General features: G+C 50.3%; 1 protein-coding gene across 1 annotated transcript in view; it reads left to right on the plus strand.

Moving 5' to 3' along the window:
• Positions 1–260: 260 nt before the first annotated feature.
• Positions 261–26,105, plus strand: part of JAM3 (junctional adhesion molecule 3) — a 28,353-nt gene continuing 2,508 nt past the window's right edge. The window contains exons 1-8 of the mRNA XM_062014039.1: positions 261–321; positions 21,257–21,322; positions 22,162–22,275; positions 22,916–23,068; positions 23,274–23,476; positions 23,743–23,842; positions 24,129–24,258; positions 25,487–25,541. Of these exons, the coding sequence (XP_061870023.1) occupies positions 276–321; positions 21,257–21,322; positions 22,162–22,275; positions 22,916–23,068; positions 23,274–23,476; positions 23,743–23,842; positions 24,129–24,258; positions 25,487–25,541 (867 nt within the window). The 5' untranslated portion in view covers positions 261–275. The remainder of the gene's footprint in view (positions 322–21,256; positions 21,323–22,161; positions 22,276–22,915; positions 23,069–23,273; positions 23,477–23,742; positions 23,843–24,128; positions 24,259–25,486; positions 25,542–26,105) is intronic.

A 26,105-nucleotide genomic window follows, 5' to 3' on the forward strand; every position in this document is an offset into this window, starting at 1 on the left:
CCATTGCCCCCTCCCCATTGCCCCCTCCCCAAAGCCCAGCGCCCCCTCCCCAAAGCCCATTGCCCCCTCCCCAAAGCCCAGCGCCTCCCCATTGCCCCCTCCCCAAAGCCCAGCGCCTCCCCGCCTCCCCCGCCGCGGTGCCAGGCGCCGGGATCCGCGCCTCTCCGCCCGGTTTCCGCGGCAACGGCGCCGCGGTCCCTCCCGCCCCCGCTCGCCATCCCTCCCGCCGCCCGGGCAGTGCGCAGGCTCGCAGGCTGGGCTCCGCACACCCCATCATGGCGCTGAGGCGGCCGGCGCTGCTCCTGCTCCTGCCTCTGCTCGGTGAGTCCCACAGCCCGCCCCGCGGCCAGCCCGCCTCGCCCCGCTCGGCCGCCCGCGGAAGGGGGATGAGCTGGCCCGGTGGCGATCCCGGCGAGCGGAGGGAGGCTGGGGAGGGGGGGCACGGGAGCTGCCCCAGCTCCGTAGCGGGTGATGGCGGGGAGGGATGCGCTGCCCTGACCCTCGTCCCGGCGAGGGATGCGCTGCCCTGAGCCTTGTCCCGGGAAGGGATGAAGTCCCCCACTCCTTGTGCCCCAAGGGAAGGAGGGATGAGGGGTCGCGATTCTTGTCCCGTGGAGCTGAGGGATGCGCTGCCACAGCCCTTGTCCTGGGGAAAGATGCGGTGTCTGGACTCTTGTCCTGGGGTGAGGGATGCTGTATCCCCGGGAGGGATCCTCTGCCCCAGCACTTCCCGGTGAGGGATGCTTAGCCCCGACCTTTGTGCCCAGGGAAGGAGGGATGCTCTCCCCGACCCTTATTCCAGTGAGGGATGCTCTGCCACAACCTTTGAGCCCAGGGAAGGAGGGATGCTCTCCCCAACCCTTGTCCCGGTGAGGGATGCTCTGCCACAACCTTTGAGCCCAGGGAAGGAGGGATGCTCTGCCCCGACCCTTGTCTGAGTGAGGGATGCTCAGCCCTGACCTTTGAGCCCAGGGAAGGAGGGATGCTCTGCCCCGACCCTTGTCCTGGTGAGGGATGCTCTGCCACAATCTTTGAGCCCAGGGAAGGAGGGGTGCTCTCCCCGACCCTTGTCCTGGTGAGGGATGCTCAGCCCTGACCTTTGTGCCCAGGGAAGGAGGGATGCTCTCCCCGACCCTTGTCTGAGTGAGGGATGCTCAGCCCCGACCTTTGTGCCCAGGGAAGGAGGGATGCTCTGCCCCGACCTTTGTGCCCAGGGAAGGAGGGATGCTCAGCCCCGACCCTTGTCCCGGTGAGGGATGCTCTGCCCCGACCTTTGTGCCTGGGGAGGGATGAGGGGTCGGGCTGTGCACCGCTGGGACAGGACACCAGCCCCGGTTCCCCCGCTGAGAGCACAGAGCTGCAGGGAGTGCAATGTGGTGGTGGTGGGACAGAAGAGAGACGGGGGGGGAAAAGCAGCCCCAAAGCCCAACTCAGCAAGGAGCAGGTCCAGGGATGAGGGTGCTAGGAATGTGCAGCCTCTGCAGGCAGGCAGGAGGGACACTAGTGCCTATTCAGGAGCAAGCACAGGCGCCTATTGTTCCGGGGGCCCCACATGAATGTTTGCAGTTTTAATTGCAAAAACATTTGCTAATTCCGCTCAGGAATGAATTTGGGCTCATTTGTTGTCTGGCTATTAATAGTTAAGGGGGGAATGAGGGGGAGAGCAGCCGGTGGGCTTGGGTTGCCCTCCCCCCCGTCAAGCAGAAGGGGATGGAGTGGGGTTAGGGTGACAGGCAACAACTGATCACTAACACACACGGGGCTGCACACACATGTGTGTGTACAGACACACCAATAACTGCTCCAGGTCAGCTCAAGGCTTGAGTTTTGTCTAAGGGCAAAACAATTCTCCCATGACTCTGAAGAACTTGCAGAGCCTCTTGGGCCTCAGATAAAGTTAGATTTGGGCACTGCTTACCAAAAGAGTCGAGTGGCAGGGTGAGGAGATGACTGATGCTCGTCTGCAAGGAGGAGATGCTTGTCACACGCCCCAGGGTCTGTCGTTCACTCGTTTCACTGATTCTGCTTCTGCTTTGTAGCAGAAATGGTTTCAGCGGCAGAAACTGGGAGTGCCTGATCCTGGGGCATCACAGAGGCTTCCAGGTACTAAAACTCTGCACTCAGATGATCCCTTTGGATGAGATAAATGACAGTCTTCAAACAACCTTTCCTTACAGTGGGGCTGCAAGGTGGAAGGTGCCCCCTTTCCTTCCTCTTATGTGAGCAGTCCCTAGGTGAGCCCGTTGAATCTGGCCTGAAAGATGTCCAGGCTGGAAATGAGCTACAGATAGTTCTGCGTTTCTTTGGACAGACAAAAGTTGCTAAACCCAGACAGATATCACTAGTTTCACACCTCTGCCTGAGGCCCTTTACCTGGTGGGTAAACCCAGTGCTAACAGGGTTTGCTCTCCATTTAAATACAAAGGGTTATGGCCAAATCCAAGCACTACATCCAGCTGCTTTCAAATGTGGGGTCACAAGCCCAGAAGTGTGGGCAGGAGTGAGGTTGAAGAGTTTGTTCTACTGTGCTTGACAATGTACTGTGGGGGATCCCACTGAGTGAAGTCAGCAGCACATAAACGTGTGCAGGATTGGTGCTGGGCAGTGGGAAAGGAGCGAGACCATTTGGTGCCAGCTGAGTGCTTGGGGAGGGGGAAAAAAAGCCACAAAAGGGCAAAGCTGGTATGATGCTGAGACCCCAAGCTGCAAAACCTGGACCTGTAGGCTTTAGGGTATAAGGTGCTGCTTCTGCTGTAAGCACTGAGGAGTGTTACTGCCAGAATGGGCCCAGCTCTTGATCACAGCCTTAAAACATCGCCACGAAACAGGAGCCAGTGAAGCGTGGAGCATCCAGTGCAAACCCAGCTCCAGGCACTGAAAGCATCTAAAGATTGTGCACATCAGGGAAATGCCATGGTCATAATGATGCTAAGAGGAGTAATTGGCACTGGTGATGGAAAGTGGGGCTTACAGTTGACATCAGTGTTATGTCCTACCTTGAGGTCTCTGTTGGGAGTTTTCCCCTGGGAACAGACGTTTGGGCTTTGAGGATTTCACGTGCTGGACTGAGGGCAGAGCTGTGGACACCTTCCCAACACTCTCAAGCATTTCCTACTGAAAATAAACCATATTGATACCTCATAGTCCTTGAGGAGGAGACACAGCAAGTCCGTAGCACGCTTTAAGGCCCAGTGTGTCCCAATCTCCCTTGGATTTAACACCGAGGTTTTGGTAACATGTTGGATTTTGCAAAAAGCTTTTCAAAACCCTCCAGAGTAGAAGTTCTGATTTCCTTTTTTTCCTTTGTAACTGTATGAAGTCCATCTGTCCCAGCCACCAACAACTGTTCTGAGTCAGCTGTCAGTGCCAAGAATCACTCGGTGGAAACGTCGTTAGCTCCGTTGCAGATATGAGAAGTAGCTTGTTGGTATTTTCTGATGGGAAGTATTTGCAGTGTTGCTTTCTTTTTCACCAGGCAGTAAAAAACGGGGACAAACAGCTTTGAGAGCTGCCAAAATCAGATGCTTAATCACATCTTCAAAAAAATTCTTAGGAAGGGCTTGGCGTTCCCATTTGGGTGAGCGATATCTGGCATCGCCACCAAAGACGAGCTGGATGCACATCTACTTTACAGCTGTTGACAAAGAACGTGACACCAGCACATTCCCTCTTGCTCTGAATGCTTCTGAGAATTAACTTGCTGAAGCACCAAGTGGATTCAGAGAGTAAAATGTGTTTTCTTTAGGCAGGAGAAAGAGCTGTGCACTGAGATGTTGCTCTGAGCCTGACCTTAGGTTCTTGTCCTGACCTGTTTGTTTTCCTTGTACAAGTTGGATTGTGGGTCTCTTGGCCTGCTGCAGCTGCTTTTCAATTATCTGTCCATGCACTGAGGATTTGCACCAGGAACACACATTGAGTTGCCAAAAAAATCACCTAAACAAGTAGAGAAAGAGGCATCAGCTCCTGCATTTAGCTTTACATAAGGACAAAAGCTGGGGGTGAGCCTGGTTTCAGGTCCTCCTGCCACTTTGGCCCTGACTATCCCTCTCCAAAGGGTAACACTTTGTCAACCCCCACCTTGGGATTATTATTTTTCTCCTGCAAATCATCCTCTGTTCTCTGTGTGTGTGTGTGTGTTGAAGCAGAGCTGCCCTCCTGGTTGTGTATTTAGAGCTCATGCTTCACAGTTGATTGCATCAAGCCCTGATGATCCAGAGAAGGTTCGTGAACTCCTTACAGGCCTGAAGTGGTGGGAGGGAGTTAGCAAGGGGAAAGATTTCCACAGGCCAACAGGATCCTAAGTCCTCCAGGGTCCTTTCTGGCTCTATTGCTAACGTGTCCCTCAACAAGACACAACAACTGCTCTCAGCATAAAAGCTGGTGGCCTTTGAAACTTCTGTTTAGAGAAAAAAAAGAGATGAATTCCAGATAGAAATGTAATTAGGATAATTACATGCTCAATCTGGCTTCTCTAGCAACTGGAATATCAACTGCAGTATCTTTTCCCAATTGATGAGGGCTGCTTGCCCTCCCTCCAGCCACCCAGGGAGTATCGTGTTTTCACGAGACACAGGATCAAAACCCAGCTCAACCACTAAACATCAGTTCCACGGAGCGAAGGAGTTAAGGGTGTGTGCATGCAACAAGCCCCATTCCTTCTCTGAGTCAGGACGTGGCCTAAGAACCAGTTAATGGCTTTAATTGCACTAATGAATGTTGTGGACACAGTCTTAATTTTCACCCGAAGGGGCTGGATTGCTGTTTGAGCCAAGTTCTGTCAATAGCTGTGCTTGGGGCAGAGGAAATCGCTGCTGGGCTGCAGTTCTCCAGCTCCCATGCTGGAGAGGAGAGTTTCCATTTCAGAAAAGCAAACAATGACATTGAAACTGGCCTTTTTTTGGCTGGAGAGCTCAGGTCTCTGTTTGCTTGTGATCCTTCAGAACTGCTAACACCCTCAGGATTGAGATGAAAGGTACTGTTTGGAGGGTTTAATTCTTTACCAGCAAAAGAGTACCTCTGTGGGGAACAGGACAGCAGGGCACTCTGTGGATGTCACCAGAACATTGGTCTTGGGGATAACCAACTCCTCACAAGCACTTCTGCTTCTCCTTTGAGATAAGCAGCGCTCAAGCAGGCTTTGTCTGGGGGTAAACATTGAGGGGGATGTATATTAAGGAGGTTCCCTGCACGAGAATGGCCAGCTGAGGTTCTGTTATCACTTCTTCCTCAGCAGTCACTAGCTTTGATTGCCTTGCTGCATTTCATACTGTAAGAAAGCTTTGTGTGGCTCCTGTGCTGGAGCTCAGCTGTCTAACACGCAGCTTGGAAGTGCCAAACCGAGACAGCTGCATAATTGAGCTGGTGCCCAGTTCTTATTAGAGCAGCACCTTAAGCCAGGCCTTCAGATTTCATAGAAAAACCACTAATATGCAAGAAGTGAGGTCTAGAGAGGGTGTTCCTCTGCAGTTCTGAAGTGTCTTGTCCAACCTCTTTCTCTGCTGTGCAGGGTATTGAAGGAAATTGCCTTTGCTGCGTGTTCCAAACCAGAGAGAAAAAGGTGCAGAAGCCAAATTGACAACTGAGAACTAGCAAAAAAAATACCATCTCTGCCATCTCCTCTGCTCCTGAGAGCACAGCTGGGTAGGAGTGCCATGAGCTCACCTGCAAACTGCTGAGAGCTGTCAAAGGAGAGTCCAGTCAGCACTGGACTGGCATTAATTAAAAAGAAAACCAGCTACGTTCATGCTGTAACCTGACAGCCCACAGGTACTTGAGATAGGCTCCAGAAACGTCTGGGAATTGTTCTGTCCTGTGAGAATCACTTGTCAGCATAAATAAAGCATTGGGTTACACGGTGCCCCTCGTGGGATGGAGCACAGGGCTTGAGTCGGTGACAAGGGCAAATCAAGGTTTCAGCCAGCGAGGGATGGAGTAGATGAAATTAAATTGTGTTCAGGCAATGCCCAAGGTTTTATCTTTTTTGTGTTAAGTCATAAATCCCAGGGATTTCAGAGTTAAAGCCAGAACACCCTCTAACCTCCTCCCATCTCTGTACCTGATGGTTACCAACACAAAGGTAAGACCAGTGGGTTTCTTTAAGAGTCCTCTTAATTCATTTGGGCACAGCTGGTTTGTTTGAAGACACTGAGCTTTAAAACTGCAACGTGCCAGGGACTTGCTGTATCTTTGGCATGCAGCTAAAAGGTGGCAGCTGACAATGTTCAGCAGTATTTCAGGGTTTTTTAATTGCACCATTAAAAACACATTTGGATGGCCTAGGTAAGATTTTCCACTGAGCTGGAGAAATCCGCTGAAGTCCAAGGGGATTTGTTCCCAATTCTAGCCTGTGTTTCTAACCTCTTCTGAAAATCCCCACCTTGATAAACTTTGGGACGTATATGAGGGCCAGTTTTGACATCTTGAAACATACTGGACAAGACTTGTCCTTCAGTGGCTGCTGAAGGAGCCCATAACATTCCACATACCCCAAGTCAGTGGTTTGGTTTTGTTAGCAACGAGGTAGAAGACTGGTAAACAATGTCACTGAGGAGAGTTGTTGAGATAAACCAAGCTTACCTTTTAACAGAGTGCTCTGCACAGCAATCCTGCTTCTCATTCCCAGGAGAAAGGTTCCTGCCACTTCCCATCTCTGCGGGGTGGCTGCGTGTTCTCTCAGACCTGCGAGAGTGGAGTCAGATGGAGGACTTAATGACTTTGTCTGCACCTCCATGTACGAGGCTCTGCTTGATCTCACAGGCCAAGATCAGCCAGGGAGGCACTGTTTTTGTTTTGCTAGGATGTCATCATCCTTGGACAACAAAGGCCTGGGTAGATGTTACTGCTTTTAGCTGCAGTACAGTAGCACGTACGGCTCAGGGCTGGTGTCTGCCTTGGCTGGGTGCTGACAAGAAGAATCAAAACCCACTCTACCAATTTGCATCCTCACTCAGTGAGAGCAACCCAACAGACTAATCCATTGCTCTGCTGGGCTGCTATGAAGATGAGGAGCATTCCTTAGAGTACTGGATGATAATGGCTGTGCAGGCAGCCCTTGAATCGCAGCAGTGCAAGGCAGCTCTACCCCCAGGGTCCATTAAGGAGATTGCTGCCTGCTAATGGACTTCCTCTGGCTGCTAACACCCTCTTGAATGATTTCCGGGAGCTTACACAGTTAACAAGGTGTTGCAAAGTCCTGCAGCTCTTGCTGCTTCTGTGAAACAGCTTTTACCCCCTCAAAGGATCTCATCAACAGCTATTTTTAATGCACGCTTCAATCTTTGCTTTAATCTTTTGCTTCTGCCTCGGTCTCTGCAAAAGCCCAAAGAGAAACATTTCTTTATACCCAAGGTGTTGTTTGGAGCTGGTTATTTTTAGAGGCTGGAAACCATCCCTCTGGAGCAGTGAGGTCCTGTGCAGCAGTAACATATCTCACACAGGGAAGTCCCAGCTCTGTGCACAGCAGAGAGGGACTGCTGGAGCAGCCCCAGCTTCCCCAATTCCCCCTCTCCTTGGAGGAGTGGGTTTTTGTTGAAGTGTTGAGATGCCAACAGCTAAGGTGGAAGGAGTGAAGTGTGAATGATCTGTGCTTTGCTGATGTGCCATGGAACAGGTCAGCTTCCACCACCATCCTTGATCCAGCAGCTCCTGCAGAGGAGGAGGTGCTGGTTTGTTTCCCTCTATCTTAGTTGCAGACAGGGCTGGTCTGATTCTCAAGGAGCAAGGAGGCAATGGCTTAACTCATTTCTGGAGCATGAGCAAATAGCTCTTAATTGGTTACAGCACTGTGGTCAGCACTGATGGAGTTGCCTTTGAACTGCCTATCTGGAGATGAAAGGCCTTGTAATTGCCTCCTGAGTCTCACAGGTTCTTCCTCAAGCAGAACTGGCTATTTGAGTTGATAAGCATCCTTATGAATCTGATGTTTCCCCTTCATTTTGGCTAGTTTTCAACATCCCATAAATAACAGGGCAGTGAGGAGCTCTACCTGCCAAAGCTGCTGGAGAGGGCGTTAAACCAGGTACTAACTTCTCTCTTCTTCCACCAGAGATGCTCTGGTGGGCCTGGCCAGCACACAGCTGTCCTGACCCACAGGCACTGCGTGCTCTCCCACACAGGAGGAGAGGAGCCCTTTGAAGTCTGTGTCGGGGCTGGCAGCAGCTTCTAAGGCACTGGGGTACCCCCTGTCCCTGCTGCCAGCCGTGCTTGGAGTTCTCTGAGCCAACAGCTGAGCTGGGATCGGGGCTGGAGCCGTGCTGCTGGGGGTTTGCCAGGGGACAGAGGGGACTCCAGGTGCCATTTGTGGTGCTCTCTGAGCGTGGGAGGACTCAGAGGGGCTTTTTCACTCGCCAGCAGCCCGCTGATGGCCGACAATAGCCATTGTTCCCCTGGCCCGAGGAGCCTGCTGGTGTTCTGCTGCAGGCTCCCTCATCCTCCTCTTTCTGCAAATATTTGGAACAGGTCCTGTTTGGAAAGTTTGAGTCTGCTATTAGATGCTAAAGGCAGGCTGGCCCCAAGTTCTCCATGATAACAAGCCCACAGGAGGTGCAGTGACCAGGTCTCCACTGTTACGAGCCGGAGGAGTTCTGCCTGCAGCACATCAAGGGACCCCCAACCTTCTTGGCTGTGAAGGCAGTCTTGAGGAGAGCATGTTTTCAGAGCTTTTTGTGGTCTAGTGACAAACACATCACAATCCTGGCTGCTTAAATAGTTCCCAAGAACTCCTCAGTTCCTGGCTCTCCCTCGGTCACTTCTGAGACACACATGGCCAACGTCTCAACATCTGTCACTCAGCTTCATGTTCTGGACGTGAGGCAACGTCTTTCTTTGCTACAAAGGCTTCCCTCTTCTCCCTCCCTCCCTAGTTGCCTTTTTCCTATCTGTATCCCTCATTGAGAAGAAGTAGCTCCTTCAAATAAATTCGAGGGAGCCCATTTGCAGAATTTACAGCTGCTTCCCCAGGCTGGAGTGTCCTCCTCTCTAACAGCAAGCTGTTAAGCATGTTCTTAAGTGGGAAGATAAGTGGTGTTACGATCCTTTCATCTCCTGGCTCAGAGCAGGCTGGAGATAACTGATAAAGGGATGACAGGGAGGAAGATGCATAGGCACCTTTGGATTTAATTCCTACTTTGCAAAGCAGCCTTTAAAGCACATCTCTGGTGGGAACACAGGCTGGTAAAATAAAGCTGGTTCTTCCTTTCTCAGCATATGTCTTTCCCTCATGTCTGTGAGGCAGAGCCTCTGCCTGTGCCAGCTGAGCTGGTGCAGAGTGAGATGAGTTCTCCATTTCAGAGACCACCTTCTGGTGCTGACATTCGAGGGACTTGGCTTGAGTTGTCTCTAGACACTGTTTTGGCTGCTGATTTCATTTCCACGTTGCTTTTTTTTTGTTGTTTTGGGGTTTTTTTTACAGCAGCCCTTACAGATTTGAGCTGTGTTTGGAACAGGGCTGCATTTGCAGTATGTCCTGCCCAGGGTGGGCAAGGATGCATTCCTCTGCCTGGATCTGTAAGAGAGAGCACATCAGTGACAGCTTCACGTGGGTGGGAGTCTTCAGACCCCTCTTTAACAGACCCTGCATTCAGTTCCAGAATTCCTGGGTTAGTCCCTCGTCTGCTGGCTGAAACAGGTGGCAAGCACATGCCTGTAGGGGTCTTTACTGGGGGGTGGTCTTCAAGGTCAGCTGTATCCAGCCCACATTCCAGCTGAGCCTCTCTACCTCATCTTCTGGCTTAGCTGGCTCCGTGCCATCCAGCCCAGAGGTTCCAAACCATGCTGCTTGTCAAAAACAACCCCCTTGGAAGCTGTGTGGCCGTGGCCCAAGCCCGTGCCAGCCCATGACCCACGCCAGTGCCAACCTGCTGGCATTTTCCTGCATGGAAACAGGGAAAAGTGGTTGGGGCAGAATGTGTCAAAAACTCAGCAAGGCCCCTGGAGCTGCATCGGTCAGGGAGTTAAAGCTCAGTTTGCAAGGAAGCGTGATCCAGAGGAGACAATGCCTGCTGCACCGAGGGCACCACTTCTGCTGCTGAGGAGGGGTTTCAACAGGCTAGTACCAGCCTGTCTCTGCTGTTGTGTTCTGCAGAGACTTCTGCTCCCAGCACCCTGCATGGTGGCAAGTCTTGTACAGATGAGGCTGCAAACCTTCCCATGGCAAACCCCCTGCCTGTCTGCTTGGCCAGCCTCCCTTCTGCTTCATCTGGGGAGCTGCTGCATGGCTCAGTGGTGCTGGCTTTACCACCCTACAGCTCTTGCATCACAGCTCGAAGTGTGAACAGAAGCTGCAAGCCTCCCTCTCAAACCAGCCCCCAGTGCCTCTGCATCTCACTGTTACTCAGCACTTTTCACTGTCAGGGAGTTAAGTAGGATTTCTAGGTCATTGTGGGCCTGTCAGGAGGAATTGTCTCCTGTAGACCTCATTATCAAGGCTGTTTCTGCAATGCCAGACTTCAGAACAATTGCAGCCTGGTTCCCTAAACACTGACTAATGAGACAGAGCTGTTAACAGCAGTTTGCTAAATAAAGGCTGTTTCTGCCTGAGACAGAATAAAGCCAGACTGGATTTTCTTAGCTGTCTCTCACACAGAAGGTATTTCAAAGGACCCTTATTAAAATAATGAGCTAGATGTTGCTCTTGTGATGCCTGCATAGGGTCAGTGCTTGATGCTAGTGCCAGGTGCTTCCCCAAAGCAGTGGCTTCGAGTAACTTGTGCTCAAGTGACCTAAAAACCTCTCCAGCTCTCTTGGTTCAAGGTATCTTGAGTATTTACCTGAGCTCCTGTGACTTTGTTCTGCTCTGGTGGTGACCTGCTGCCTCGTGGTGGACAAGCTGCTCCTAGCTCTTGGTGACCTTCATTTCCTCAGGTCTGGAAGCACGGAGGGATGGGTCTGACAGCCTCTGGCTGGAGCACACAGGGGAGAGCTGGGGATCACTGCCTGGCCAGTTTGTGGGGTTGTTTGAAGTGGTGTTTTGATGTGGCGATTGGAGCCCATGGAAGGTAAATGGTGTCTAGACGGGTTTTTCTCACTCCTGTTGTTGTCTCTGAAGCAGCAGAAATGGTGCCAAGCAGGCTGGACGGCTCCAGGGTACCAGAGGCAGAGCTATTTCTAGCAAGATGGAACAATGATCCTTCAGGAGACTCCAAGCCAGCTCTCACTGAACCCTTGTCGAACCTCCTGCAGGTGGAACAGGCTCCTCTCTGGGCCCCATGTGCTGCCTGGGTCAGTTAATTGCAGGTAGATGCTATTAAGAGCTAGCAAAGGGAGCTCCAAGAGGTGACCAGTGTGTTTCCAGGTGAGCTGGTGCAGCAGAGAGGAACAGGAGAGGTCCATTGACCAGTGCTCTGGCCAGCAGGGCTGGGAATCCAGGACAGCAGTCCATTTTGGCAGCACCTGGGAAAGGATCAGGCTGGCTGTACAAAGCATGCTGAAAAAGAAGAGTTCTTCAGTTTGGCTAGCTGGTGCTGCCAGGATTTGCCCAGCAGAGCTGGCTTGTGTGCCCAGTAACAACTGTAGCTGGTGGTTCAGCTACACTGGGGCAGAAAGGAAAGGCAGGCCATGACCTAGAGAGACTTGTGGCTGGCTGGCAAGCTGTGCCCTGTGATATGCCATCTCCCCAGGGAGGCGAGGTGGAGGCTGCATTCAAATGCCTATTGTCTGTCCTTCAGCTGGGAGCAGAGCCAGGAGAGAGGCTCTGGCAGCATCTGATACAGGGGGCAGATGTTAGGGGGAACTCATCTGTAAAACGCTGTCGCTGGGCTTTTCAAAGGAGCCTCAAAGGTTAAGTGCCCATGTGTTGGAATGCATACATCGAGGTCAGGAGAGAGATCCTGGGCTCCTGGGATTCCTGCTGGGTTCAGGGAAGCTTTTGGAAGGCAGCTCTTGCCACTGGGACGAGCCCTTGTGCATCATCTGTGGCTCATCCAGGTGACTGCTGAAGGGCAAAGCCACTCCGTGCCAGATTTCATCTCTCAGGGGGGCCTTCAGAGGTGTGCCATTGAGTTCAGCCTTGCTCCCCTCTCTTGTAGGCAGCTGCCAGCTTCTGCAAGCACGAGCTGAAAGCAGAGCACTGCCTGAGCCTGCCTGTCCTCTCCCTTCAGCTGGGCCAGAGGACGGCTCGGCCACAGGTTTCAAGCAGAGCTGGAAACTTGGCACGGAGGCAGGGAGCAGAGAGGAGCCCAGCTTGCACTTCTGTGTCTGGGTTGGCTTCTGTACTGCTGTGGGGAGTACAAATATGTTCCCAATCTGTTTGCCTCGCTGACGTGACTCCAAGACACACAGGCAACAGAGACACTGACCAAGAAGGGGCCATTGTTAGAGGGACTTTCTGGGCTGCTGTAGCCAAGCGCCCACTGCTGCTGTCCCTGCGGTCCCCTCTGCTCCAGGCACAGGACCCAGAGCACTCACCCCTCCCCAGGACTTCAGCTGCACATCAGCAGAGTTCATGCCTGTTGCACTCCATTTGTCCATCCACGTGCCCTCATCTGGCCTTCTGATTTACACACCCATCCCTGGCAGGCAGGTATTAAATCAAGCTGTAGATAAAAGAAGCTACAAGTCCTGTTTGCCCTGTGCTCTGCCCCAGACGGTCCCTGACACATGGCTAATTGCACACAGGCAGACAGACAGCTTGCCCTGTGCTGGAGGCTGGGGGAGGGAGTGATGGACTGATGGGCAGGTTAGCATTTTGGCTGAGGAGGAATAAAGGGCCTAAGAAAAGCAGGGAGGAGGAAGGGAGTTACCTCATTTGTTTCCAGCAGCCAAGGCAGGGTTGTCCTCTGAGAGGTATTTCCTTCAGCTTTATCCAGGCTGATTTTAGCTGCAGCTTTTATGAACAATGAAGGTTTCCCTTGGAGGAACTGGAAAGCATCCAAATAGATTTTAGTGCTGAGAAGCAGATCCTGTGATTAATGTCAGCCTAATCATTTCTTTCTATCTCCTTCCCACCTTTCTTGCCATTCATACTCCCCAAAAGCCTGCGGGCAGTTACCAAGACCAGTCCACTCTCCTCTTGAGCTGCCTCTGGAGTTGTGGGCCAGATTGCAGCCTCCCCTGGCTTTTGGGGTCTGTGAGGGCAGTTAGTGTGCCTGCAAGCAGGCTGGTGGGGGACACTGACCCCCTAAGCCTCAGGAGAGACCTGGCAGTGTGAGAGGTAAAGCCCAGAGCTGGCAGGTCGTTGCACTCCGAGCCCAGCTGAGCTGGGGAGCAGCACGAGCTCCGTGCCTGTGTCTCTCTGGGAAAAGGGCCTCTGACCAGGGCTCAACTGGGAGCATTCACTGAGAAAATTCCCTGCTAAAAATAGCAGCAGGAGATGTTTTAAGGAGAAAAACAAGTCAGGGGCTGGGAGAAGTTGGTTCCCAGATATGTGGCTAATTCAGCTCCCCCAGGACAAAGACTCTTTTAACCCTTCCACGCCAAAGTTTCTGCTCTATCAAACAAGTTTGCCTCGGTCAGGAATCCGGGTTGGGCCAAGGCAGAGTGGCTTTTATCCTCACTCTTTGACATGGCATTACTTTCCTCCCTCCCTCTTCCCTTGCATCTTCCCCGTGGTGCTCTGTGTCAAGCTTTTCATCTTTATCTGTCTATGACATCGTTTGGGCTCCCTTTAATTCCCAATGTGCTTCCCAGGCAAATGATCTCTATTAAACCCTGCAGCCTGTCTCCCTCTACAGCTCTGCAGCCTGTGCTCATGTTAACAAGGGAAGACTCTTCAGATCTGTTGGTGTGACTCAGGGCTGCCCCTCCAACAATATTCCCCCAACTCACATGTCTTCAGGCGTGCACATGGCTTTGTGCTGAAGGCCTCTTTGCCTTGTAGATGTGCATCCTTTTGTTCTGACAGATTCCCTGCCAAGCTTCAAAGCTGTCTCACAGCAGCCAGCCCCACCTCTCCAGCCTGGAATGACAGCAGTAGCTTCACAGGCTCTGGGTCTCACGCTCATGGGCAGATGGGACTGTTCCCTGCAGTCAGGCTCTTGCAGTGTTCACTTGTACATGGTTTGTGCTACACATTAGCCAGACAATTCTGTGTAATACCCGAGGCTAGAATTACACACACACACAAAGAGACAAAACTGGTACTGTAAAACCAGAAGGAATGTTCTTAAGGAGAGAAGAAGAGAGCTGTTTTCAGTCTTGTCATAAATGATTTCTCTGTGTGCTTGCTCATGCCCTCTCCTCTTCCCTTCTCTGCTCTCAGCTCTTGGCTCTGAGGACTGCTCCTCTCTTTCCAGCTCCCGTTTTCCCACAGGGAGACGACATGGTTGGTCTCAGATAAGCAGAACTTCAGGCCTGTGTTTTGTTGGTCAAGCTCTAGGCTGGGGGAGGATGGAGGATCAAGAGATTAGAGTCACAGACAGGGGAATAGAGGATTATAGGCTAAAACCCTGCGAGTCTCTGTATTGATGGTTGGGACACAGCCAGACACTGAAGAGCATCGCAAAGCCTGGTGCTGATAGCGGAGCTGCTTAGTTCCTGTCTTTGCATTTCAGGCAGCTTTTGATGTGTGTGTGTCCTCAGCAAAAGGCAGGGTCAGGCAGGTGCTGAGCATCCTAGCTGCTGTCGAAGTCAAATACCTGCTGAGATCAAGTCTGTGCCTTGCCTGGCGCTCAGCCTGGAAAATGTCACTTTGGCTTATGAGATTCTCAGCAATCCTTGAGTCAAATTCCCACACAAGACAAAAATAAAGGAACTTGCCCCTCTTCCCCTTACGGTTCATGAGGTGGCTCCCTCATCCTTGCCAGAGGTTCCTGCCGTGTCTCACCCATCTACCCCTGCCCTGGAGCCTTCCTTCAGCATCTGCCTGCTGCCCAGATGGGAGCAAGGCAGAGGACAGGAGCGTGGCCGTTGCCCCCGGCTCTTCTCACAGTTGTGTGCTTGTTCCCTCCCACTTTGCACTAATTTGGTATCAGCATCTGCCACTTTTGGGAGGAAAGGGACTTGCTGAAGTGAGAAATAACGTAGGATGTGCAATTCTTGGGGCTGGCTGAGGAAACAATGGAAGGCAAGTGGGGAATAGGCAGGAAGGGTTGGTTTCAAACCTGCTCTGTGCAAATATTCCCACTTCTCTTCAGTGCTCATCGTTTTTGTTCCTGGCCTTTGCTGCTCTGAGGCTCTCTCATCTGTAAACTGAGCACAGAATGGTGTATCCACTGCTGGATAATGTGCTCCTTACTCCTCCTGTGACTTCCCATTCCTCGTTTTTTTCCTCCAGTGAACTGGAACTGTACATCCTGACTGAACGGCAGGGTACGCTGAGTTTGAAGGGGCTGAGGCTTAACTGATAGAGGTATCACACCGAATGAACGTGGTTGAGAGGGGAGAACCTCAGCAGACAGCCAGGGGGACAGCCAGTTGCATTCACTGGGTTTCCAAGCCCTGAAGCAGAGGCAGGGTTGAGCTGACCCCTTGAGCTCTCCATGCCTCCCATTTTCTGGGAATGCACCCGTTTTCATGAGCCAGAGCAGCCTGGAGACATGACACTGCTGTCCATTTGCTAATGAAGCTGGCGAGGACAGCACTGCGTGACTGCTTTGGTACATTCCTCGCCAAGACAAGGGTAATTGTTTCCTTGTTGCCTTATTTCTCTTGTGGTTTTTGCCAAAGACTTGGTGCAGGCATAATTAGAAGCTCTGCTGCCTAATGGCCTTCCCTCAGAGCCACACAGGCCACCTGCCCCTGTTTATCCCTCCTGGAGAATCAGCAAGCCCAAAGCATCTGTGCAAGGGGCTTGGCCTCAAACACCAGTAGCAAGGCAAAATAAATGATCTGGGCAGGACTTAATCCCCTGGTTAGAGGTGTCTAATGCAATGCAGGAGCTTTGGACCCTATTCCCTGTTGCTTACCCACAGAAAATGAGACTTTCAGTTCAGCCTCACGTTTCCATCTTGAGAAGGGAGAAGCAATCCAGGAGTGCAAGGGCTGGTAATAACAACCTCTTCTGTACACAGCTTTTCTATTCATGTTTCCTTTCTGTTCCCTCTCCATTACCCTTCATCTCAGATTTTGAGGACCAAATTCTGCCTCTTTCTGTCTTTTCTTTGAGCTGAAGATGGCCTTAAATCTCTTAGAGAAGGAGATGCAATGTGACATGCAGCCCCTGCTGCTTCCATCTTAATCTCTCTCAAGTATTAGGTATTAGTCATCCACCCAAGTGTTGCTTCCTCCTCGTCTCACACGTACATTCAGTCCTTTCCAGGAGAAGAGCCAGGAACCAGGGTGTGAGCTGGGGCAAACAGGAGAGCTGGGACCAGATCCTGCATGGGTGAAGGTGTTGGGCAAGGCGTGTACAGCCACATCTGCAGAGTGTTCAGTGCCCATCTTCCCCGTGATCTCAACAGCATTCACATACCTGTGTGGAGCTGGCTCTTGGTCTCTGGAGCCATGTCTGATGGGTGAAAAGCTATTTCAGTCAAATGGGCTCAGTGTGCCCTTCTCCCCAGGTTGCCAACCATCAGCTCAGCTCTGGCTCTTCTCCTAAACCATCCATGCTCCCTTAGGGAGAGCAGAGCATGAGAACCTGCTGGTGGACTAGGTCCAAGCTCAACATGTCCAGCCAAGAGTAAGACCCTGAGTAAGCTTGAACTCTTCGTGTTCAGACAGCTCTGGAGCATGACTCCAAGCACAGCCCTAAAGACTTACAAAGTGGGTGGCATGCCAATCTGATCTTGAGAAGAAGCTGTCTCTGTTTTTGTGAAGGTGCAGATAGGCAGAGCCTTAGTATCTCTTCTCTAAACACGCTGCTGTGCCATGAGCAGAACCAGCAACCAAAGATTGGGAAACTCTTACCTGCAGCAGCCCTTGTCAGATGGATATTGGAGGCATCATGTCTGCAGCTGCACCCTGATGTGATGAAATCAAACTTTGGGAAACCATCAGAAAGCACCATGCAGCCCTCAGCAGGCAACTCCTCCACATCCCTCCCTGCATGGGAGAGAGGAGGAATGTTTGTCTGCAGAAGGAGGCTGCTTTGCACAGAGGCTTTTGTCTTAAGAGGACTCCACATCTCCTGATGGCAACCTGTTTCAGTGCTGTGTGGGGCTGTGTAGGCTGTGTGTGTACCAGTGGCTCTGCTGGCTGATTAGGAGGTGGAACAGTAAATCCTCCTGCCCAAAATAAGGGAGGGAAATGAATGAAAGGAAAGAAGAGTGTGTGCATGTTCTGGATGCCAATGGGCCTTGTCTGCAGCAAATACAGGCAGCTCCTTAAGGTGCCATTTTAAACCTGGAGATTTAAACCTGGAGATTTAAACAGGTTTAAGGTTTCATTCCAGAACTGCATGTACTCTATTTGCAGACAGGCATCTCCTCACCTTCTCTAGTGGCAAGGAGGAAGAGAGCCAGTTAAGTGCAAAATCCCCAATTCTTACATCTTCAGATGAATGCGAGCACTCGCTGCTCTTCCACACAGCTTTGTCCCGTGAGGTCCTGGTCCTGCTGATGCCACCAGAGACTCCCTACCAGTGATTCAGAAGGAACCTGGCTACCTGAGAGAAAAGCAAAAGCCAGAACCATGTGAAATGCCAAACACTGCTCTGTAACATTGCATTTGCCTTCTCTAGGTTAATGATGCCTCGTGTTCCCTGCCCAGGCAGCCACGTCTCTCTTTGTAGGTGTCTATCAGTGTTGGCACCCTTTTAACTGAGCCCTACAAGCCATGCATCTAAAATAAGTCAGGCTGGGTTATGATAGCTGGTGAAAATAAAGCCTTTCCTAGCACAAGCAGCTATAACAGCACAGAGGATTTAGGACTGAGTAGGTTTTTTCCAGGGTGGGCTGGCCACAGTCTGGTGATGGCCTTTTTATAACCATTATCAGCTCCCACACAGACCAGGTCCATCTGTTACTTAATTTGAACACAGACACTCCTAAGCTTGTGTTCCCTAATCTCTCCCTGCACATCTACATTGTTCTCTCTCAGGGCAGCCCACCCCCTGAGTCAGGCTTGCCTTGCCTTGGGCAGGCACCATGGAACACTGGAATAAAAGAAAGGCATGAAGCTGGCTCTGGGCACTCAGCACAGTGCACCCGGGTCAGCTCGAGGGAGCTTTTAACCTGCAGCTTGGAAACATACAACCAAGGGCAGACACACAACCTCCCTGGTCTGGAGGGCAAGGATTGAGAGTTAAGACTGAGCACTGAATAATCAGGGCTCCCTCACCTCAACACCAAAGGCATTTCAGTGTTCCAGCTTGTGCTTGTTACCTGTCAGTGGCCACCACAGAAAAATCCTGTCCTCATCCTCTGGACACCTTTAGATACTTCTCAACATCGATAGGATGCCCTCTACAGCCTTCTCTTCTCCAGGCTAAACAGCCCCAGGTCTTGCAGCCTTTCCTAGTCAGAGAAATGCTCCAGTTCCCTCAAACAGTTGATCACACCTACCAGTGTATCAGTCGCCCTCCCGCTAACACAGAGGAACCATCCAGCGAGTGAGGATGCTTACCCAGGCGTGTGGCTTATAGCAGCATTCCCACGTGGCTCAGGCACAGTTTGAATTGCAAATGGAGCAACGGCTTAGGGATGATGGACACCTCAAGCAAGGCATATTTTTGTTGCTTTAGTGGGCAGGTGTTTAAATACAGCTGCATGTTTTTGAGCTGCTTGTGCCTGACAGCGTGTTAATTAAAGCCACTGTATCTGGTAGCTGCCGTATCAGCAGAGCAGCATCCAGCGATGCTGCAGCACAGGCTGGTGGCAGCAACTCACTGGAACTCTCTCCTGGTCACCCTTTTTACCTTGCTTGTAATGCTTGAGGAATACTTCACCTCCTCTTCAACTTAAACAGAGATTTGGGATGGAGGAGGATGGAAGGTGAGGCTGTAAACGTGGTACAGAGAGAGGAGGTTTAACACTGGATAGTTTGTCTAGTTGGGGTGTTTTTTCCTGAAACTATAGCTCCAATGTAGCATTTTAAAGTGATTCACATAACATGAGTCACAGTAACAAGCATGGGCTGGATCTCTTTAGCTGAAAGAGGTGCCATAAGAATATGCTATAGACTTCACTGCCTTGTCCTGGATTCTATTTCGGAGAACTGATGGCATTTGGGATTCAACCTTCTGTCTGGCTGAGTCTGTAGCACATACAGATCTGGTAGGTACTTGGAGATGTAGCACATACAGATCTGGTAGGTATTTGGAGATGAAGCACATACAGATCTGGTAGGTATTTGGAGATGTAGCACATACAGATCTGGTAGGTATTTGGAGATGTAGCACATACAGATCTGGTAGGTATTTGGAGATGTAGCACATACAGGTCTGGTAGGTATTTGGAGATGTAGCACATACAGATCTGGTAGGTATTTGGAGATGTAGCACATACAGATCTGGTAGGTATTTGGAGATGTAGCACATACAGATCTGGTAGGTATTTGGAGATGCAGCACATACAGATCTGGTAGGTATTTGGAGATGTAGCACATACAGATCTGGTAGGTATTTGGAGATGTAGCACATACAGATCTGGTAGGTATTTGGAGATGTAGCACATACAGGTCTGGTAGGTATTTGGAGATGAAGCACATACAGATCTGGTAGGTGCCTGTGTTGTGGCATGCATGCTGCTCTGGGAAGGAATGCAGTTCTCCAAAGCCTGGGTGCTGAGGCTTTTGAAGTGAGATTTAAATAACACAAAAACCTTTGCTGCTTATTTGCACTGGGCTGAAAGAGGCCTAAAGGGCCATCTTTGGAATGCTCTTTTTAAAAGGAGGCACTAGCCACTAATGATGATTTAACACAGCAAACAAAGCAACCCAGAAGTGTGGTCACTGCCACCAGCAGGGAAACCTGAGGTGGCACTGATGTCCCCAGACAGGGGAGTGCTAACAGCTGGGAAGCACTGGCTTGGTGCAGATTCCTCCAGCCCCAGGAAGGCTGGTGAACAAGGGCTACCCCAGAAGAGCTGGAAAGGTGTTCAGCTCCTGCTGTGCAATCTATATGGCCACTCAAGGCTTTTTGTTTGGTGTGTTCCCTGCAAAGCTGCAGCCTTCTGGTAACATGCTACTTGGAGGATAAATCTGCCTTAGCAGTGATTTAAGCAGCCACGTTGATCTTTGCCTACTGTCAATGTGTGCAGTCATGTCAGAACTTCTCACACAGTCTCCAAGGACTCAGCTTCTGTCTAAAATTTGTTGACATCCCACTTTGTGCCTGAGGGACAGATCTGAATCTCTTGTGTTTGGTGGCTAGGAAAGAGCCTGCTGTGAACAATTTCTGAGAAACTAGAGGGGAACAGAGCTTGATGGAGTCCCACTGTCTGAGGTGAATGCTTCTAGAGTCAGAGCTTCAGGGTAATGCAACACTGCAGCGTCACTGTCTCCACCTTCTGCTGCAGATGTACTTCAGTGGGACTCTCACCATGCTGTCTGCTGCATGGGACATAATTTTCCTGAAAAAAGGATCTTGTGTAAGCAAAACCAACCCAGCTGGGCCATCAAGCTCCCTTTGAGGAAGGAGGAACCCCTTCCATCCCCATCTTTCTCTGGTTTTCCAAAGGGAAGACGTACAGGATGGTACAGACCAGACAGATGTGCTGACAAGAGCCTTCTGGGCTTCTTCAGGTGCAGAGCAGCTCTCTATAGCCAGAATAAATGAAAGAGGGAAAGTGACTGAATCAGAAACACTTTGGTGCTCAGGGCAAGGACAGTAGAGGACAGCTTGTGGGATAAGGGTGCCTTGCAGCATTACACCATTGAGTTCTTTTCCCAGTGTCAGCCTGGCTGGGATTCAATCCAAAGAGCTGAACTCCTCTCTTTTCTCCTGAGTCTCAGCCCTTGCAGGATTTACTGCCTTGCATTTTACATGACCATGCTGAGTCTCAAAGTACTGGAAGATGTGGTCAGTGTGTGTTAGAGGCCTGGCACATTTAATCTCCCAGGAACTGCCTGGAACTCTTGAGGTTGATCTGCCTGTCTTTTCCTAATGATAAATTCACTTGCAAAAGAATACTTTCACTCTTGCATTGTCAGGATAGTTCCTTTACCATCTAAATAAGGGTAAGGCCCTAGGAAACAGATTGTGCTGGCACCCCTTTTGTGCCATTATGTTAATCCTCTTTTTAATTGCTACTTCTAACAATTATTTACTGTATTTACACCACAACTCTTAAACAAACTTAGGCCTGCTGGACTGGCTTTAGTAGGCAGGAACAGGGAAGTCAGTCCTTGTAGCTGGCTGAGGATTTCTCAGCAGGCAGCGTGTTTCTAGCTGGGTGACTTATGAGCTGTGCTATTTCTTATTACCTTCTGTTTGTTTTTCCAGGCTGCAGACTCTTGGCTGTGGAACTGACATCCAGCAACACCAAGCCCGTGGTGCAGGAGTTCCAGAGTGAGTGCTGGGGGTGCCTGCTGGCTGCTGGGCCCCTGCACCCGCCTCAGGCCAGATGACTGACAAGAAGATGCTCATGCTATCTGGTTTCTTGGGAGAGCCTGAGATTCAGAAAAGAACCTTAAGAACATCTCTGGATCTCTCCCTGTTTAGCAAAGCACTTACAGAGGTCCCCTGCAAGCTGCTGGCGTTGCAGAGTGTCTGTCTAAGTGCTTTTTTGAACTGGATCCCAAAGGGAGGGAAGGCAGCTGCCTTCCAGTTAATACACTGAAAAGGGGGTCTGGAAATGTATGTTTTCTTTTGGCCCTCCTACAGCCATGCAATGTGATACTGGGTAAGCCACCTCAGCCCTGCTGCCCTGGCCTCTTCTGTCGAGGAGGTGGAGATCACAAAGCCCACTTCAAAAGGGAGTGGGTTTGCTGAATTTATCCCCAGGCATCACAGCCCTTGGTACATTACCAGACACCACCCAGGGACATTTTGCGTCCCTGACTCACATTGTAGGCTCTGCTTAGCAGCAAGACGCTGCTGTGGACTTACCCTGTCACAAGGTCTTGTTTGCCAAAAGTCAAAGCCTGTAGAGAACAGTGTGTTCATTTCTCTCCATAGTTGATATCTCTTCGACTGTTATTTTTGCTGGCCAAAATCCATCTTCCCCAATAGCTCCTGGAACCCAGCAGTGTTTCTGTTTGTGAGGCAGATGAAAGAGAAGGCTCTGCTTTGTGGGCAGCATCTCCTAATAAAACACTGCACAAGGCTGCTTAAAGCAGAGCAAAAATATAAAAGCAAAAACACAGCTGCTTCCTATTGACCTGGATCTCCTTTCTTTCTCCTGCTAGGTGTGGAGCTGTCCTGCATCATCAAATCCACCGTGACACCCGATCCCAGGATCGAGTGGAAGAAAATCCGAGATGGAGAAACCTCTTACGTCTTCTTTGACAATAAAATGCAGGGTATGAAGATTCCTTGTCCTTAGCCTTCCAAAACCAGCCTTGGAAACAACACAACTGAGAACAAACAAGGCTGTAGAAGGCAGGACCTCTGTTTGTCTCGATGCTCGCTTCTGGAGCTAGAGTTCAGCAGGCAAAGTGCTAGATGGAGAGAGAGCAGGGTGTTCTCTGCTCTCTGCCCTGACTGTTGACAGAGTACAGTAGGGAGCCACAAAGAGCTGGAGTGAGCTCCTAGGTAGGACATACTCCTTGGGTAAGAAAGTGTGTGCTGCAGCTTACCTTTTCCAGCACCTCTTGGTCCTTGGATGGTCAGTGGGTGTCTGAGCTCTCAGGACCAGACACTGGCTCTTCCTGTTTATCTGTATGACCGAGATCAACAGCCCCATCCAAATGAATCTTCCAAGGAGACAAGACCTAAGGCTGTAATTTATGAGATTTGGGCTGGTGCTTCCCAGTTCATCCTCTTACATGATTAGCAGCTTTGGTTTCTTTTGTGGGCATTGCTGAAAGGAAAGCTCTTAACTTTCAAGCACCGAGTTCCTTCTAGTTGCTTCTCTTGACTCCAGAGGGAGTTCAAGGTCAACTAGTTAGTTAATTCAGATTGTGACCACCCTGAATTTCCCCCCTCTCTCCTCTGTATCAGGAGACTTTGCCACTCGTGCAGAAATTCTGAGCCGGACGTCGCTGGTGATTAAGAACACGACCCGGATGGACACGGCCACGTACCGCTGCGAGGTGGCAGCGCCTTCTGACACCAAAACCATCGATGAGATCAACATCCAGCTCACAGTCCAAGGTACTGCTTCACACCCAGACACCTCTGTGGGCACTGATGGCTAGCAGAGCCTGGGGGTCTCTGCACATGGAGGCATGCTGGAAGTTTGTTTAAAACCAGCTGGAAATGATGGAAAGTTTTGATGCCTTTATAGCACAGACGTCTTAGAAAGCATGTTAGAGGTTATTGAGTTCTGCCATTCAGATGGTTTGTGTCTTTCCTACAGTGAAACCTATGACTCCTAGATGCATTGTGCCTAAAGCTGTACCTGTTGGCAAGTCAGCCTCTCTTCACTGCCATGAGAATGAAGGTTACCCAAAGTCCACTTACAGCTGGTACCGCAACAGTGAGCCGTTATCACCGGACATGAAATCCAATGCCAAGCTCCACAATTCCTCCTACACCTTGAACCCCACCACAGGCACTCTGGTAATGCCCTTACAGACATCATCAGTGTGTGTTAATTTTCAGGTCACTTGTAAAAGAGAAGAAGGTTAGGTGTTGTAGGGAAGGGGTTAATGGATGAAGTTATCACCCTGTGTGTTGGGTTTTGGTCACTGACGGTACCACGTGCCTTTTTGAAGATGCCCCACAGCCCCCTGTGAAGGCTGGGCAATGAAGAGCTGCTTGTACACTCTTACACCCTCACACTGCCTTCTGCCTCTCGTGTCTCACACCCCTTTGCTCCTCCCCAGGTCTTCCATGCTGTGCACAAAGGCGACACAGGGCGTTACTCCTGCATAGCGACAAACGATGCCGGCTTTGCCAAGTGTGAGGAGCAGGAGATGGAAGTCTGTGAGTGGCTCTACGTCCTTTTTGTCAATGCTGAGTAATAGATCACCATCAATAAATTGTCATCACCATAGGGAAAGAAGGGGCACATCCTAGAGCATGAAAACATTCCTGCTTTCTCGTAGCCCCAAAACCAGGAGGACAAAAAACCACCCTCTGAACATTCAGGGAACCATTAAGACTCTGTTCACACTTGGAACATTCAAGATGTGTCATTTTAGTGCATGTAATGCTAGAATATTGCTACTGCCTTAAAGAAATACAGGATGATGCCTTCTGTCTTTGTCAGATGACCTCAATATTGGTGGGATAATTGGTGGAGTGCTGGTGGTCCTGGCAGTTTTGGTGCTCATCACGCTTGGCATCTGCTGTGCCTACAGAAGAGGGTACTTTGCAAACAGCAAAGAGAGTGGGGAAAGGTAAGAATGGGATTCAAAGTGTTCTTACACAAGTCCTTATGCCCACAGCTAGCAAAAAGTAGTCTGAAGAGGGCCAAAAGTTGGTGGCTGTAATATATTTCAGTACCGGACTTGGACATATTTCTTCCTGGCTCCTTATCTAAGACTGCAGGCCAAATCAGTTCTGGAAGGATCTAATTCCCTACTGTAAATACTGCACCATGCTGAAGGTTTATTTCCCCAAGGAAGAGTTTTGATATGGCTTCTCTCAAGCTTGTGACCCAGACCAGTCAGAGGAGTGATAGCTGTGCTCTAATAATCTCATACTCTGCATGGGGAGAGGAGACCAGCACAATTAAATGCCTACAGGTGTTTTTGTCCAATAGGTTAGGTGCCTTTGGCATAATGAGGTCTATAACTGAGTGAACACAGCTCACTGCACAATTAGTTTAAAGCATCAGGACATGCATAGAAAACATACGCAGAAGAGTAGGCTCTCTACAGGAAGTCTCACTAGTTGGGAGAACCTAATTTTGGGATTAAAAACAACCCTTTTGGAATGCACATTAAAACGTTAAACAACAGCATTAGCATCAGAAACAAGCCTTGATGTCCTTACAGGATCTGTAGAAGAGCTAATATATGCAAACCCAAGATTCTCACCCAGATAGACTTGTTCGACTGTTAAATGTTGCTTTCCAGCACAAGTCCTGCCTTCTTTTTTTCCCCCAGTTTGGCTTGTTTTTCAGCAAAAGCTCCACATAACCCTAGCTCAATGCAGCTGAGGGTTGGCTTACAGTGGACTTGACAGTGGTAGATAAAGTCTGAATTCCCAGGGCACTGCAAACAAGAGGCACTTCCTTGTTACTAAGGAACACGCTGAAGGCATCTGACAGGGGAGGTTTAAAATGAACTTTATAATTGCCACGGGAAGCAGTGCAGGAGGCACACAGAAAGGTAGTGCACAGGGGCCAGAGCAGAAGAGCCCAGAAAAGGGTCAGTTAATCTCTTTGCAGAGTTAGTCTTGTGCAAACATACTGCAATCTTTGTACCCTGTGCTGAAGGGGAACTTGGAGAGAAAAAATCCCAGTCATGACAAATGATGGAATAAGCACAGATCTATCATCTCAGCAATGAGCAGAGTTGCTCTCTGCTTTCATTCATCTGCTCTTCATCTTTCTCAGCACCTCCCCTCCAAAATCCCACAGTTTTTCTTGTCCCAGAAATGAGATCTTTTCCTTTATTTCAGCTACAAGACTCCAGCAAAACCCGATTGCGTCAACTACATCCGGACAAATGATGAGGTAACAAATGCTTTGCATTTAACATCTCTCCATTCAGGAAGGGAAGAAGGTGGGCAGAGGACTCCTAGCTTTTTTAAGGCCTACAGACTTTCTTAGGGTGGGCACCACTCAAAAGCAAGGGTGTAGAACTGAGAGAAAACAGAAGGGTAAAGGCTGAGTCATTTCCTTCGAAACGATGAACGGCTTAAGTTGCCTTCGGTGGCTGATGCCCAGAGCTATCGAATGCAGCTCTGCTCTGTCATCTTACAGCTTGACCCCCTTAGGATGAGTTTCATTGGATTAAGTGGGCAGGCCATGATGCTTCTACAAGAGAATTTGCATTTTGGGATTTGAATAGATCACTAAGCTTAAGAGCAGAAAAAGCCTCTCCCTCTTAGCAGAGATGCTTGAAGAGGGAATGAGAAAGTCCCGTCACGCCTCGCTGTGTGAGGACAGGACGTGGCCAGTATGACTGGTGTGTCCTTCTCTCTGGCTGGAAGGGGGAGCTACCTAGACCACAGCAGGGACAAAGAGTTGCCTGCAGAGCCACTAGATCCTTCCCACATGCAGCACTGTTTCGTTGCA

Source organism: Colius striatus, chromosome 23 (assembly GCF_028858725.1).
Source record: "Colius striatus isolate bColStr4 chromosome 23, bColStr4.1.hap1, whole genome shotgun sequence".
In the NCBI taxonomy this organism is placed as follows: Eukaryota; Metazoa; Chordata; class Aves; order Coliiformes; family Coliidae; genus Colius; species Colius striatus.